Below are 18,126 nucleotides of genomic sequence, written 5' to 3'. Positions count from 1 at the left end.
GCATAAGATAAATGTTTATACTTTCCAATCCACTTTGGGATAATTACTAAATGTATTATGTCATTTATATGATGGCACTCTTGAACTTATCTTGCTGTACACTGTTACTCAAGAATCTCTAATTCTCTAATACAAAGCTACTAAAAGTATTTATATATTCTTCTCTAAAACTACCTTTAAATTTTTTTAAACTCTTGGTTGTAAAAATATTTATAGTCTATTTAAATCACAGTAAATTAAACAATTAACTGGAATATTGTAAAAATATAACGAAAATAATTTGGAATAAGTCTGTATATATGCCTGAGCAGCTGCATACTTTATGATATAATTAATTTAAAGACACACACACACACACACACACACACACACCCACCACACACACACACATATACACACATGTATATGTGTGTGTGCATATACAAATGTGTATATATATATAATATATATATATGTATATACAATTTTACTAGAGAAGAGGGGGACTATTATTCTGATAGCAAAAAAAAAAAAAATAATAATAATAATAAAATAAAATAAAAATTGATTCTGAGAAGCCTGCTCAGCAGTCACAAAAACTTCTAATCACATGACCTTATTTAATAATGCATGATCACAACTCATACTACCTAACTTGGTTCCTAAATGTTAGTAAAAACTGTCTAAAAATATTTATATTTTTTATACACATAGCCTTTCATTATTTATACCAAAAAAGGGAAGAATATTGTCTTTGCTAATAAGACAAACACAGGGGAATGTATTCATTTCTTTAGATGGAATGATACTAGTAAAAAAAAAAAATAATGATCACACTTGTTTCTGAAATTACACTGCAGCTATGATCATGCACATTTCATAAATACATGATAAACTGAAGGGTATTCCATTAAAATTCCTGCAAAGTTCACTAGTTCATAAAAATGACTTGACTTAAATGTTTCATGTAACAGTTAAAAACTTTATAAATTCAAAATTAAAAATTCATTCCCCTCCAAACAGTTCCTTGAGAAACTGTTGCAACAGTTTTAATTTTAAAACTAGAAATATGTAAGTTTTTCTCTATGTGAAACTGCATGTAGATCTGTGGCATATCTGGTCACACTTTTTTCTTCAACACAAACATGGACATTGAAACTGACTCCATCATGGAGAAATGCAATGCTACTGAGATTCAGTAATGCGGAAGAGCACAAAAGAGAGGCACTTAACATTCTGATTTGTCTTCTTCTACTAGCTGTTGTGTATCTTTGTCAGTATCTACAGATGTAGGATCTAGAGCAGTTTGTCGAAGCTGTACATGAAGAGGTGACCTATGAACAACACTAGATGGTGCAAGAACTGCTGATAAAGGTGGTTTTCCATTTCCTTCAGAATGATAAGATATTTTCTTGTCAAGAACATCAGAAGGAACTTCGTATAGACCACTGTCCTTTCCTGTAGTATTGATGGTAACATCAGTTCCTCCAATAACATCATACATAGGATTACTAAAATCAGTAGGCTTATTTACATCACCTAAGTTGAACTCTACATCTAATGGCTCCTAAAATTCACCAAATACAAACAAGAAAATAATTAATGAAATAGTAAATATAATTTAAAATTTTTCATTTAACAGTTATATAAATCTGTATTTAATATAATTAAGTCAATTCAATTTATGTTTAAAATAAGAGTCTTGGTTATAAAGAGTTAATCTCAGTCAATGCTTGTAAGAAAAGATTCAGTAGTATATTACACATAGTCCAGAGCAAGTAGTTTAGTTATTAATTTAAATTAGTAAAACTTTTAATAGGAAAATTTTCTTTATGTTGGCTTTCTTGCATAGTTTTACAAAAGGCAATCAGAGTAATCCAAAAATTTCCGTTGGAAGCTTGCTGAACAATTGTACAGCAATCTTCCAATAGAGATTTCAATGTGGGAAGTCCTCACCACGGCAGCAAAGAAAAGGTAACCTACAAAATGTTCCGACACCTTTAGCGATAAGCTATGGACTTTTATTATTGCTGGATTTTATCCATGTTAGAAAAAAGTTCACTACCTACAGAAACTGGATATGCCAATCTCTCATTCATAAGGAATCTGCCCGTCCCCATCACTCTCTGGTCCTGGTACGTAGATGACATTTTCGCAATCATCCCCAGAGTTCAGAAACCTTCTACTAAAGCACCTCAATTCCTTGCACCCTACATCCAGTTTACTATTGAGCTAGAATCCAACAACACCCTCTCCTTTCTAGATGTTTTATTACAATGTAGACTCATGACTAAGAACTTCAGGTCAGTGCATGCTCCCAGCCAATTTACTTAGTACTGCATGTGCTCTACTCACTTGCACTTGGACCCACTCTAGCTCTATGAATGAGAGGCAGATGGAAATTTCAAAAATAAGAACTGGTCTCTTAAGTTGTGGCTACCCTGCTCATATTCTAGACAAGTGCAACTTACAGGCCAGTGAATGTGCTGAGTGCCCCAACCTACCCCGGGTTAACAAAACCACTTCTGTCACCTACATCCCTTATTATTCAGGCATTTCAGACTGCCTTTCCAGAATCCTAAGCGCCTATCATATAAAGTGTTTAAAACTTCCAGACAGAAAATTACGATCACTTATCTGTAAGGTGAAAACACCCATCCCCTCCTTTTTATGCAGCTGTACTGTATACCGTATCACCTGCCCTAATTGCAGTAGTTGTTACATTGGGGAAACTGCTAGAAGGCTCCAGGATCGCATCTCCGAACATGAAAGGACCCTCTGATCTGTTGACTCCGGGCACTCCGCAGTTGCAGAACACTATTGGTCTGAGCAACATGACTTTGACCCCTGATGAGATGTTGAGATCGTTGACCAGTTACATAACTACTGTCAACGATCTTGGCTTGAAGAACTACATATAACCAGTTGCTATAGTGTTTTCAATCACAACAGAGGTGTGCACATGCACCCAATTATGGAGGCAGTTGTCTTGCAATGCACGAATGTTGGCATACCTCCCACATATGTGCCCTGCATTCTCAGCAGCAAGTGTCTGATTCTGCCTAGCAACCCATTTGATGTTCCTTCCATTGCACGTGCACATGCTTCACTTGTCTAACACATGAACAAACCCGGCCTTATTTGATATTCCATTGTAACATATCTGTATATTAACGTTAGCTGATGAAGGGACCCATTGTCCCAAAAGCTCCTGTTTGTGTATATAATTTGTATATCTGTATCCTATCTATTAAATATTTTAGTTCCTGCTCTTTTGGGTGTGACAATATTCTTTTTATATAGTTATTCCATATTCCACAACAGCTGAATTTGTTAATAAATGAAAATAAACATAAAATAAAATGACAATAAAAATTTGTGAACAAATGACAATAAACACAATAACAGTAAATGTTATTAGAATATCAAGCAGATATACTTCAGAGAAAACATGCTTTCACAATGGAGAATAAGAAAAAAAAAAAACTATTCTTTTTAAGAAATACAGTGGACACCGCTTTATGATTGGTTCACTATATGATGAAATCGCTTTACGATGGACTCTCCATAATAAAATACTGTTCATTATACGATATGTAGTAAGTGCTGGCCATTGCGATCATGTTTGCAAATTCGGTGATTATAATTAAGTGAAAATGGGAGGAATATTATCTACAGGCTATAAAAGTAAAGATCACAAATTTACACTTTATTACATTAGCAATTAACAAAATTAAATGATAGCTGAAAATTAGAAGAATATTTTCCACAGGTTAGCAAAATAAAAATAAATTTATGTTTCCTACACAGCTTAATTAATACATACTGTAATATGTACATATTAACTAGTTGATATTTCTGTTCACTGACATTTTTTTGGGGGGTAGTAAAATTTAAAACAATAAAATAAGATAAGCAATCAATAACAAAGAGTACGGCACTCACAAATTGCAACTAACACGATGTGTGAAAGTGAGATATGGAGTAACAAGTTTATAAAGCTTAAAAAATAGGAATGAAGAGAAGATTCTAAAAATTTATTTGTTTTTTATATGATTGAAGATTTCATGCAAGGGGAAAACATTTCACTATAATAACGTAAAAAACCCACAGAATTTCAATTATCGGTCCAATTATAGCAAATGCAATAAGATTGAGTTTACTACCCATTTATAATTGATTGCACTAACAGAAAGGCCCAATAAACTGGAAACTGCAAATTGTTTTTCCATTCTTATGTGCCACTCTGGCTACTTCACTGCTATCCCCAGATAAAGTTTTTAATTGAACTAATTAAAAATATATAACTATTTTTATTCATTCTTCTGAGGATATTATGTGATTTTTGTAATTTTGGCATATTAGGGATATAGTAGCAATGTTTTATTAGTCATTCCCAAGTTACGTAAAACTTGACTTATGTAAGAAGTCCTGGAACGTATCTCTTACAAGTCGGAGACTTACTATATTTTTGGATTAACCAGGAATTTTTTTTTACTGTTTATCATGGAAAATCAAGATTCTACTGTATATTACTTTACTTTAGTATACTAATCTCAATTAAATCGATTTTGGAAGGAAATTGGGCCTCAGGCCAGAGCAGCAAAGCAAAGGAGTGGAAGAGCTGTGGCTTGGGGGGAGAACTGGAGGGGGGGGGTCAGTTCTCCTGCAAATCACGGCCTCATGAAATGTACTATTTGTTTGATGTTTGCAGATCCATCTAGAAGAGGACATGATACTGCAAAGGGGATGTCTTTGTGTGCATTCAATGCAAAGAGTGTGAGAACATTAGGTGCCAATTCAGCGTTCTGATGAACGTTTATGAGATCTTGAAGAAGAGGGTGGATGCCCTTGAAAGAATTAAGTTGGGCCCATCAAGCACTCAGCTTCTCACCTCAATGCCAGAATGCACTGGTCCCACAAGAGTTAGCTAATTTTGGTGACTCTACTGTCAGGGAAATGGGAATTATATTGTGAAAAAAGGATAGTTGGAATAGGACCAAGGTATGTCTGCCAGTGACAAAAGTTGTAGAGCAGATATCATCTTTTAAGTGCACGAAAGGTGATATTGTTGTACTATTGTTGTACTATTGATATTATTCTGCTGTTGAGACTAAGAGAACTACACATTTTTTGGAAGCTGCTAAGTGGAATTTTATTTATTGATTTGAAATTATTGTGTTTCTCTAACTTTAGTTTAAATTTAAATCACAATCAAATTGTGATTTTCTGATTAATTTGGTGTATTTATTCTTTACTTGGCCTTTGTAATTGCTTAAAAAACCACAGTTGACTTCTGCCAGCATTGTGTTGTATTAATAGGAGCATTCAAATTCTGCTGCCAATGGTTTAATATTGATATAGCAGATACTGGAGGTTGCTACGTAGCTTGTAGTACTGGAATCATTAAGATTATAAAATATAATTTATAGAACTACATGCATGTCTAATATCTTAATTTTATCACATAGTCTATAATGGGGCTCATATCTGGTGAGTATGGGCTTGGCACACCCAGGTTCCTGAGCTGGATATCATCATTCTTCTCTTTCTTGGCAATTGCTTTCTACTTCTCTCTCTCTCTCTCTCTCTCACAGGGTAATTTTTTTTTGGCTGGTGCAGCATAAGCCTCAGGCTTCCTTGCACCATATGGCTAATAATAATAATAATAATAATAACTGGGGGACTTTGTCCCCTGCTTGCTGCGCTTGCTTCTTTTGATAAAATAAAATACTTACAGAAGCTTTCGACACTGTGTGCTATGAATACATAAATATGTTATGATATCTATATAATATCAGTGTAGATACACCACAGACAACTCTTAAAGAAAAACTATGATTGCAGTGTGAAAGGCATCATTTCATCTGTATCTTGTATTGTGCTCATCCTTCATGAGTTACCAAGTATTGCACTACCCTGAATAAGAAACGCTTTACTAATAGAAAAGACTATTGTTATTTATTCTTGGTGGGTGCCACCACCCAGACGGACTGTTTCAAAGCTAGTTGGTTTTTCATCAGTGGGTGCCGTTCACACTACGATCGTAGTTTTTCATAAAGAGTTGTCTATGGTGTATCTATACTGATATTATATAGATATAGAATCATGAAATTGCCTTGTCGCATTTAGTTTATTTAAATAAATACGTTACATATGGAAATCAAGAATGACACTGTGTGGTCATGTTAGATAAACATAGAGCATGATCACGCTTAAAGAGAAGCTTGTTTTACCACAGTAAAATAAGCTTCTGCTACGTATTTTTGTATTTGTTACATATTACATGTAACCCGCATCCCTCTTCTCCCATTGGCTGAATAAATATCATTAGGAGGAAAATTATTTTAATGTATAGAAAGATAATAATATATATGATATCGGTGTTTAGATACACCATAGATAACTCTTAAGAAACTACAAAGTAGTTGTTGGCGGCATCATTTGCTCTTTCTCATATTGTGCTCTGCCTTCACGACGAGTTGCCATGATATTGCACTACCTCGAATAAGTAACGCTTCACTGATAGAGAAGACTATTGTTACTTATTCTCAGTTGAGTACCACCACCCAGACAGCACTGTTTCATGGCTATTGGCCAATCATCAGTGGGTGGGCAGGTACCCTGGTATTGCAGACATGACGACCCAGTTGTGAAGTTAATCACACAATATGAGAGATGTCAATATTTAAAATAAATAAATGCACAAGGCATAATACTTTAAGAGTTTGGTATCTATATATGATATCGGTGTTTAGATACACCATAGATAACTCTTAAGAAACTACAAAGTAGTTGTTGGCGGCATCATTTGCTCTTTCTCATATTGTGCTCTGCCTTCACGATGAGTTGCCATGATATTGCACTACCTCGAATAAGTAACACTTCACTGATAGAGAAGACTATTGTTACTTATTCTCAGTTGAGTACCACCACCCAGACAACACTGTTTCATGGCTATTGGCCAATCATCAGTGTCTGGGTGGTGGTACTCAACTGAGAATAAGTAACAATAGTCTTCTCTATCAGTGAAGCGTTACTTATTCGAGGTAGTGCAATATCATGGCAACTCGTCGTGAAGGCAGAGCACAATATGAGAAAGAGCAAATGATGCCGCCAACAACTACTTTGTAGTTTCTTAAGAGTTATCTATGGTGTATCTAAACACCGATATCATATATAGATACCAAACTCTTAAAGTATTATGCCTTGTGCATTTATTTATTTTAAATATTGACATCTCTCATATTGTGTGATTAACTTCACAACTGGGTCGTCATGTCTGCAATACCAGGGTACCTGCCCACCCACTGATGATTGGCCAATAGCCATGAAACAGTGCTGTCTGGGTGGTGGTACTCAACTGAGAATAAGTAACAATAGTCTTCTCTATCAGTGAAGCGTTACTTATTCGAGGTAGTGCAATATCATGGCAACTCGTCGTGAAGGCAGAGCACAATATGAGAAAGAGCAAATGATGCCGCCAACAACCACTTTGTAGTTTCTTAAGAGTTATCTATGGTGTATCTAAACACCGATATCATATATAGATACCAAACTCTTAAAGTATTATGCCTTGTGCATTTATTTATTTTAAAAAAAAAAGAAAGATAATAATGTACGAACACTTTTAGTATCGGTGATTTGGTGCAGATATAGTATCACAAATATGTTGCAAGAGAGTTTGAATCACATAGGTTGGCAACAGATAAATTTATTATCTATTATAACTACTTAGAATTTACAAATGTAATTTGTAAATGTAATTTTGTAAAAAAAAAGGGGTTCATGATTTCTCTAGAAAATCACCTAGCCTCTCCATTCCAATACCACTCTCACCTCCACGCCGGTGGGACCTGAGCAACTTAGTGGAAGGTTGGGTTATAACCCCAGTGGGAAACTAGATCAGATGCTAATGAGAGATGGGAGACTGTGCAAGGCCATATTCAACACGCGATGAAACTGGGCTTGCGCAGTGGTCACCAACAAGGTAGATTGGGAGACCTAGGTCTGGTGGTGGAAGAGCTTCTTAAAAGCCAACGACAGCAACCACAGCCTCAGACAGTGAAGGTTACTACCTGCAGGGAAGGCAAGGGGAAACCACCCTGTTATTTTTTCTTTTCCCAAGAAAACCAATGATGAGCAGTCAAAGAGGAATTAGAGTAACTGGCAATTCTGGGATCAACAATGCATATAGGCAATATAATGTCGGGCCCGGCAGGGAAAGTAGCAGGGCTTTCCAGGCTGTCAGCAAGCGAAATCCCTGTTTTGGAATTGGAACATGGAATGTATGCACTATGCTACAGATTGGAAAATTAGAGAATGTTAAAAGAGAGATGAAAAGGAATAAACTAGATGTTCTTGGACTGGCTGAAACCCGTTGGAAAGATGCATGAGAATTCCTCAGCGGAGAATATAAATAATACATTCAGAAAGTGATAAAGGTCAGGGAGGCATTGCAATTATTATGTCAAAACGTTTTTCATCATGCTTGACAGATGTGGAAACAATCAGTAACAGGATTATAATCACCCGTCTTGCAGCAGCTCCAGTTGATTTTGTAATAATACAAGTTTACATGCCTACATCAAACAGCGATGAAGACACAGTAGAAGAGATCTACGAACATCATTTTTCTCTTTCTCGGTGATTCCCTTCTACTTCTAACTATTGTTCGTTCTCTCTCTCTCTCTCACTCTCTCATGGAGTAATTCAGAAATTTTTTTTTTTTTTTTGGCCAGTGCAGCATAAGCCTCAGGCTTCCTTGCACATTATGGCTAATAATAATAATAACAACAACAATTGGAAGAACTGAGAAAAACGAAATCAAATGATAATATAATTATAATGGGAGACTGGAATGCAGTTGTGGGAGACAAAAGAGAAGAAAATATTGTTGGAGATTTCGGACTAGGAGCAAGAAATTTGAGGGGACAACGGCTAATTGATTTCTGTAGTCAAGAAAGATTTATAGTAGCCAACACTTGGTTTCAGGTGCCACTACGATGTAGGCATACGTGGAAAAATCCTGGAGATTTTCGTAGATATCAGTTAGACTACATTCTGGTGAAACAAAACTACCGCAATCAGGTAAAAAAAGCCATGTCTTTTCCAGGAGCAGTTGTGGACAGTGACCATTCAATAGTGAAAATGATAACAGAGCTAAAGCTAAAAAAAATTAATGGAAGGAAAATAAATAATAAATGGAACCTAGAAAAACTAAAGAACGAAGAAATAAGCATACTGTTCCAGAGTACTACAAAAGCTATAATGAGGTAAATAAGGAAAGTATGATAAACAATATTGACCAGATGTGGAATAACATTAAAGAAACTATAAACAAAGCAGCTCATAAATTTCTGGGAAATGGAAGCAAGGCAAAAATAAAACCATGGATAACAGAAGACATCATTCAAATGATGGATCAAAGAAAAATCTTCAAAAATATGAAAACAAAAGATGGAAAAAATAATTACCATGTTCTCAATAATGAAATTAATAGAGAATTCAGAAAAGCAAAAGATAAATGGTGGACAGAACAATGTCAAGAAATCAAAACCTTAATGCAGTATGGACGAACAGATAGGGCCTACAAGAAAATTAAAGAAATAACAAGAAAATGTAATGGAATTTGCTCCGGAGCAATCGGGAATGAAAAAGATAATGCCATTCTCGATGCAAAAGAACAGCAAGAGACATGGATAAAGTATTAGAGGATTTATACATGGAACCATGTAGTTACACTTGGAAATATGATGACAAAGGAGAACAACAAAACTTAAAACAAGATCAAATATTAAAAGAAGAATTTGAGTTAGCTTTAAAGTTACTTCCCAACAACAAAGCTCCTGGTGTAGATAATATTACAGTAGAATTAATAAAGAACAGTGGAGATCAAGTCAAGCAATCACTATTTTTGGACTGATTTTGAAAGTGAAGGAAAATGGCCAGAAGAACATTGTAGAACCGTCATGTTGTACAATGTACCAATACCAAAAAAAAGTTATAATACCAAAAAAATCTGCACCAACCAAGACTACAGAACCATCAGCCTCATATCATATGCATCAAAAATTCTCTTAAAAATCATAAAAATATGAATAGAATCCTACATCGAACACTTTTTAGAGGATACACAGTGTGGGTTCAGAAAGAACTTATCTACAAAAGAAGCAATAGGAACTTTAAGATTCTTAGGCGAAAGAATGATAAACAATGGCAGGAATCTGTATGTGTGCTTTGTTGACTATGCAAAAGCATTTGACATGGTAATTTGGAATGAGCTTTTTCTCTCCTAGAAAACATGGGATGTCCACAAAGATTAATAAGGCTAATATTTGACTTGTATAAAAGACAAAAGGCCATCATCAGGTTAAACAGAGAATTGACAGAAACAGCAAAAATAGGGAGAGGAGTGAGGCAAGGGTGCCTGCTTTCCCCAGGTTTATTTAATATATTTGCAGAATTAATAGTCAAAGAAGAATTAATAGTCAAAGAAGCAGTTGATGGTAAAAAGTTAGGTATAAAGATAGGTGGAAGAACACTTAGCACAATCAAGTTTGCAGATGATCAGGTAATCCTTGCAGGTAGCCCAAGAATGTTATCCAATATGCTAAAACAGTTAACTAAGAAAGTGAAGAAATATGGAATGAAGATTAACACTAATAAAACAAAGATTATGATGATAAGTAAAAATCCAAAACAATTTCACATTGAAACTGATGGAGAAAAAATAGAACAGGTAACAAAATTCAGATATCAAAAAACAAGCATTTAGAGGTAAAATCTCTTTACTAAGCAAAAGAAATATGTCACTAGACCTAAGAAAAAGAATTATGAAAACATACATTTGGTCAATTGCTTTGTATTCAGCAGAGACATGGACATTAAACAAAACCTACTTGAAAAAACTAGAGGCTTTTGAGATGTGGTGCTGGCAAAGAATGGAAAAGATTAGCGGGACAGAAAAAATTAGTAATAACATGGTTTTACAATGTGTAGGAGAAGAAAGAGAATTGCTAAGAAGAATTAGAAGACAACTACAATTTATCAGATACACCACGAGGCATAGGGGGATGTTATGGATGTGCTGGAAGGCAAAATACCGAGAAAAAGAAAACAAGGAAGACCAAGAAATACCATCATAAATACAATTCTGAAGGACACTGGGCTTCGAAGCTATGCCGAAGTGAAACACCTAGCACAAGACCGGGAGAAATGGAAACAACTCATTAAAGGTGCAAACCAGTCGATAGACAGATACACCGAAGAAGAAGAAGAAGAAGAATGTTATATCATAATACATATAATGTAAACTTGATAGGATATAGAGAATTCTTATAATAACGTAAACTTGATAGGATATAGAGAATTCTTATACTAACGTAAATTTGATAGGATATAGAGAATTCTTATAATAATGTAAACAAGTTTATAAAGAATTCTTATAATAATGTAAACTTAGTAGGGGATAAAAAAAAAATATATATATATATATATATATATATATATACTGCAGCATGAATTGTTGAGGAGGCTTCCATCCTGCAGTGGGTTGATAATGGCTGCACTTTACTTTTTTTTTTTTTATATATATACTGTAAGCACAATATTAAAATATATATTTAAAAAAGTAAGAGATTACCTCAATCTTTTTCATGGAATGTTTCCAGTCAATTCTCTCCAAATATAGCGAATAAAATAAGATGAAAAAAACGAATTAATGAATTCCCTCACTCATAGAGATACAACCAAATTCGACGCGCAACGGAATCGAAAGCCCAACCCGACCCTGAAACACATCAAACCAACGCAGCAAGACTATGAGTGTGAGAAGACATTGCATCAGAATAAATAATTAAAACCACTTCCGATAATAAATAATTAAAACCACTTCCGATAATAAATAATTAAAATCACTGTTAAAATGATTAACAGCGTTAAAAATGTTAAAATTTATCATCACGATTAAAAAGATTAAAATATTTTAATCGTGATGATAAATTATTTTCATTAGATGTTACCTCCTTGTACACCTCCGTAGCCGAGTGGTCAGGAGCGGGAGTGCAGTAGCACACGCTCTTTGAGTAGACAGGGGTTCAAGCCCCTGACTGCTGAATATGGTCGATCTGCCAACCCGCAATGGACCAGCGTGGCATATTATGGTCCATTTCCCTCAGCATGAATTGTTGAGGAGGCTTCCATCCTGCAGTGAGTTGATAATGGCTGCACTTTACCTTTTTTTTTTTTTTTTCACACCAATGTAAATGTAGACTACGCTCTCGATGTAGTTTGGGAACTGTTAAATAACGATACTATCGTGATAAATTATGCTAAATTATCCAAAAAAAATTTTTTTTAATTAATCAAGCTTCTTGAAGCTAACTATTTCGCGTTTAAAGACAATATATACAAATAGGTTTTCAGTTTACCGATGGGCTTGAACCTGAGTGGTCTTATAGCAGAAATCTATCTTGTCAATATCGAGGACATTCATTTAACTCCGTTTCTTCTCCACATTACTTACTATGGGAGATATATTGACGATATACTTGTTATAACAGATCATAACACCACTCAGGACATTCTACTGGTATTCAACAATATTCATACGAGACTACATTTTACATTGGAGGAAGAACAGATAGAAACAAAAGTCCTGAATTTCTTAAATTTCACTCTCACATGTGACATGCAAAAAAATATGATTTAGCATTTACCGAAAACCCACCAATTCGGGGATGTACCTGCATTACCGGAGTTATCATCCATTCACGTATAAGACATCCATTATATTTAACCAGTTTTTCAACGCTTACAAATATTCCACTTCTGAACCCACCCTAAACTTAGAAATTGTTACACTAACTGACATGTTTTTAAATAGAGGCTATCCTCACTCCGTTATTAATCAAATCAGATTACAGACTAAAAATAAAACAGCGAATACGATACCCATTAATAAAACCAATAAAACACTTTATTTTCATACCGTACGTCGAACAATGGTACAGGCAGCTCAATAAACTCTTTAGAAATACTGAATTCAAAATTATAGCCAGGCCCATGCAGAAGCTCCATAATATATTAAAAAATCACACATTTCTTCCTTCTTGTTTGGCACAGGTAATTGATCTTGTATACAAGATTTCGCTTAGTCAGTGTGATTCATCGTATGAGGGGTCCACTTGCTGTACTTTAGATTTACGTGCCAAGCAACATGCTGCTTCCATCCACACAGCGTGCGCAAACGCATTGGAGTTGCCCTTTCATGCGGTCAATGATGGTCACGTATTCCTATTCAATGAAGCGGAAATTTTAAACATACAACACAATTACATAAAATTATTGATTGCTGAAACGCTTGAAACGAAACTACACGAAAATTCTATCAATGTGCGACGTCCTTACCTAATTTCAGATTTCTGATCTTTTTTACGCATGCGTCAATATAAATAATCTCTCTATTTTAAGAGTCAAATACACACACAAACACATCGCAATATTCCCATCCTGTGAACACAGCTATCAGCCGAAAAGCATGGTCTGCTCACGGAAGGGAAACAGCTGTGCATTTCATTTAATTTGAGCGTTCATCCAAATTTTAATTGTGATTTTAACTTTTTTAATTGTGATTTTAATCTTTTTAATCATGATTGTAATAGTGATTTTAATTATTTATTATTGGAAGCAGTTTTAATTATTTATTCTGACACCATGTCTTCTCACACTCATGGTCTTGCTGCGGTGGTTTGATGTGTTTCGGGGTTGGGTTGGGTTGGGGCTGTCGGCTTTCGATTCCATTGCGCATCGAATTTGGTCATATCTCTATGAGTGAGGGAATTCATTAATTCGTTTTTTTCATCTTATTTTATTCGTTACATTTGGAGAGAATTGACTAGAAGCATTCCACAAAAAAGAATGAGGTATTCTCTTACTTTTTTTAATATATTGAAAAATCGTGGAAGTTATTGAGCCTTGCAGCTCTGAAATTTTTTTTATTGAAATATATATATATATATTCGATAACGTAAACTTTATGGCATAACCGGTGCATAGCATTATTGATGTATTGGGATATGAGTTTAGTGTAGTATTTTTAATTATATTGAAATTGAACTGAAATCATGCCTCAGATCAGTGCAGCAAAGCAAAAGGCTCAAGGTAATGGGAATGCCATGGCTCGGGGAAGAACTGAGGAGGGGTGTGCTTGTTTGATGTTTGTGGAGCTATCAGTGATATTGATGATATTGATAAACATGACATTGCCAAGGGGGAGTTTTTTTGTGTGTGCTTGATGTAAAGAGAATGAGGATGATAGGTGCCAACTCAGCGTTGTTATGGGCCTTTATGAGAGCTTGAAGAACAGGGTGGATGTCCTCGAAGGATATAAATTGAGTAGCCCAACAAGCTCTCAGCTGACCACATCAATGACAGAGCTTGCACTAGTGCATCAGGAAATACAGTGGCAATCCCCAAGGCACAATTCATTGGTCCAATAGGCGTTAGCTAACATTGGTGACTCTATTGTCGGGGAAATGGGAAATATATTGTGCAAAAAGGATAAGTGGAATGGGACCGGAGTATATCTGCCAGGAGAAAAGTTTATGATGTTGTAGAGCAGATATCTTTTAAAGGCAGAAAAAGTGATATTGTTGTATATGTTGGCACTAATGACATCAAGAGTAGAAGATATGTATACTTACTTAACAAGTACAGTCAATGTTGAAAAAAGGTCATCAGTTAGGGTTAAATTTGAAAGTGTCTGCAATTCTGCACAGACACGATAGGAGGGAGTATATGATGCAAGCTCAATAAATTCAACCGTGGAGAGAGTGTGTGCAAGGTTAATGGGGTAGAGTTTTTCTCAGCATGGTCTGTACTTGTTAACAGGAGAGACTTTTTGCAGGGATGGGATACACTTGAATAGAAGGGGTGCAAGAATATTTGTTTATGCTATGGAAGCTGCGATAGATGGTTGAAAAACTGCTAGCTTTGGGGGGGATACGCAGACTAATAGTTTAGAGCTGCAGGTAGAGGTGAAAGTGATTCTTGCATTGCTACTATCGGTACATGCAGTAGCTTGGAAAGCAAGGTGTCTGGGATTTCAGGCTCTACTGTGGGTCATCATGGAACAAACGAATACATGGGCTGGGTTAAGGTAGCCAAGAGTAAGAACAGGTGCATGTATACTTGCATGTAGACTAATGCTAGGAGCATTGTAAATAAGTTTGAATTTGAAGTATTGATTAAGTCATGAAATGCACACATTATAGGAATAGCAGAGACATGGTGTCACTGAGACATATGTGATGCTCAATTGGAATATGGGAAGTACAATGTGTACAGGAAGGACAGACAGGATAGCAGAGGTGGAAAGGTTATGCTCTTAGTTAATAAAAATATTAAATCTAAGGCAGTGCTTCCCGTTGACATGGGTGGCCAGCACAATGTTGAGTCAGTTTGTTGTGACATAAACACAACTGGGAAAGCAAAAATGAGAGTAGGAGTGTGTTATAGGACTAATGACTCTAATGAGTACAATGAACTACTGTACAGAGAAATAGAGTGGGAAGTAAATCAGAATGTCTTATAAAAGCAGATTTTAACTTTCCAGATATTGACTAGAACAGTGGTTCCCAAACTTTTTTGACTCGCGAACCCCTTTTCAACATAATATTTTTATCACGAACCCCTAAGCCTATATTTTCTGAAATTGTATAATTTTATTATTATTATTATTATTATTATTATTAGCCATATGGTGCAAGGAAGCCTGTAGCTTATGCTGCAAGAGAAGAATGATGATATCCAGCTCAGGATCCTGGGTGTGCCAAGCCCATACTCACCAGATGTGAGCCCCCAGGGTTATAGTACTGATTTTTTTATTATAAAATATTCCCAGTACGTTTTTATAAGCGACACTGTGTAATAATAAAAATTATTATTAAGTATTATTTATACTCTGTAAAGCAATTATTAATCAGTACGAACCAGATTTCGAACAGGCTAAGAATAGAAAACTTGCTTCTTGTCCAAATAGTAGCCGAGCATTCTGGTCTCTTTCCAAAGCTATTAAAGCCAAATTCTGCCCATCTCTGTTCCCACCTCTGTCAAAACCAGATGGTTCTGTTGCCACATTAGCCAAAGATAAGAATGACCTGCTATCCTATTTTTCTTCCAACTCATGTATTGATAACTTGGTAAATCACCTCAAACCATTCCCAGTACACTCCATTCCTGTGGCTTTCCGTCAAAAGTATGTTGATCGTTTTTATGAATCTGATGCTACGAAAGCTCAAGGTCCTGATGGTATTTCTCCACTTGTTCTCAAAACCTGTGTCCTTGAACTTACTCCTGTTTTGTGTAGTCTTGTTTCACTTTCTTATTCCAAAGGTGTTTTTCCTTCTGCTTGGAAATTTGCTCATATCCAGCCAGTTCCTAAAAAAAGGGTGACAAATCCCTTCCATCCAATTATCGTCCCATTGCAATTACTTCTACTCTTTCCAAAGTAATGGAGAAATCAATTAACTACCAATTCTTAAAACGATCTAGAAATCTTTCATCTGATCAACGATCGCCAGTATGGATTCCGTCAGTGTCGTTCCACTGGTGATATTCTGGCTTATGTTACCCATCTATTGACAAATTCATTGGAAAAGTTGGTGAAACTCAACCATTTCTCTTGACATTTCAGGGGCTTTTGATCGTGTTTGACATAGAGTTCTTCTAAATAAGCTTCCATCTTATGGTTTGCCAGCTGTTCTTTGTAATTGGGTATCCAGTTTTCTCTCTGACCGCTCACTGTGAGTGATGGTAGACAGCTCTCTGTCTTCTAACTTCTCCACTAATGCTGGTGTTCCCCAAGATTCAGTTCTTTCGCACACTCTTTTCCTCTTGTATATTAATGGCCTTCTTCCATTGACCGGAAATCCTATCCATAGTTTTGCTGATGATAGCACATTGCTTTCAACTTTCCAGTTTTAGAAACCCTGCCCTGTTTACAGTTTAACTTCTTGAATATCCACTACCAATTCCTTAAATGCGGATCTCCAGGTAATTCTTCAGTGGGGCAAAGAAAACTTAATTTCAATCTTTCTAAAAGTCAGCACTGTCTTATATCTCGCAAAAAATATTCTTCTGCTCCTATGCTTATCTTCGATGACACTCCAATTTCTAGGCAAGATCTTGGGGATTACTCAGACTTCTAATTCCTCTTGGCATAAAGCACATTACAAATATTGCTTCCTCTGCATCCAAAAAACTGGGTTTTCTCTTTCACTCTCAGCATTACTTTTCATCCAAACAGTTGTTTATTCTGTTAAAATTGCAAATCTGGCCTATCATGAAATATTGTTCCTACATCTAGGTTTGTTTGTTATTTCGTTTTTAGGAGCATTAGCAACTAAGGCCATATTGCTCCGGGATATGCGGTGGTCATTCCCTGACCTTTCCGCATCCTCCGTATTTGGTGGTGACGGGCTCGAACCCCGGTCTAATCAAGAAGCGTGTGCTACGCACTGCTGCTCCTTCCCACCTGGCTACGGAGGCGGCCTACATCTAGGGCGGTGTCACCAAAACCTCTCACAGGCCTCTAGATTCCATTCAAAAGAGGGCAGTTAGGTTAATTAATGTCTCAGCTGTAACAGAGTCTCTCCACTCTCTGTCTCATAGACGTTCTCTTTCTGTTGCATGCCTTTTCTATAGTTACTTGCATGGACACTGTTCTTCTGAATTGGCTTTTATAATTTCCGCTCTCTCTCTTTCAAAGCAGTCCGAACACGTGAAAATCCGCGCATCTGCTGCAACCAGTCAAAATCTTTTTACTGTCGAAGTTCAATTCCACAGAACCAACTTTTTTTCTTCCTCATTTATTCATTTGACTTCTGTTTTCTGGAACAACCTTCCTTCATACGTATTTCCTGAAAATTACAATCTGCAGAAGTTCAAGTCTAATGGCAACAAGTATCTTCTTTCATCTTTTCAACCTTTGCACGGTACTAAGTACTATAGGTTCTAAAAAAAAGTACTTATACAACAATGATCCTTAAGAATGAAAAAAAAAAATTAGCATGGAAAACATATTTATTTAAAAAAGGTTGTTTAGGCATAGATAATGCACTTCCATCGTTTCTACTGCCCAGGTAG

At 35.8% G+C, this 18,126-nt stretch overlaps 1 protein-coding gene across 1 annotated transcript in view; it reads right to left on the bottom strand.

Annotated features, from left to right (window-relative positions):
* Positions 1-557: 557 nt before the first annotated feature.
* mgl (low-density lipoprotein receptor-related protein megalin) overlaps positions 558-18,126 on the bottom strand; it is a 1,043,262-nt gene continuing 1,025,693 nt past the window's right edge. The window contains exon 79 of the mRNA XM_090381453.1: positions 558-1,546. Within this exon, the coding sequence (XP_090237579.1) occupies positions 1,208-1,546 (339 nt within the window). The 3' untranslated portion in view covers positions 558-1,207. The remainder of the gene's footprint in view (positions 1,547-18,126) is intronic.

Source organism: Mastigoproctus giganteus, chromosome 9 (assembly GCF_048544385.1).
Source record: "Mastigoproctus giganteus isolate SK-2022 chromosome 9, ASM4854438v1, whole genome shotgun sequence".
NCBI classification, from domain to species: domain Eukaryota; kingdom Metazoa; phylum Arthropoda; class Arachnida; order Uropygi; family Thelyphonidae; genus Mastigoproctus; species Mastigoproctus giganteus.
Note: the sequence above shows the minus strand (reverse complement) of the source record. Positions and strands in the feature narration are given on the sequence as shown.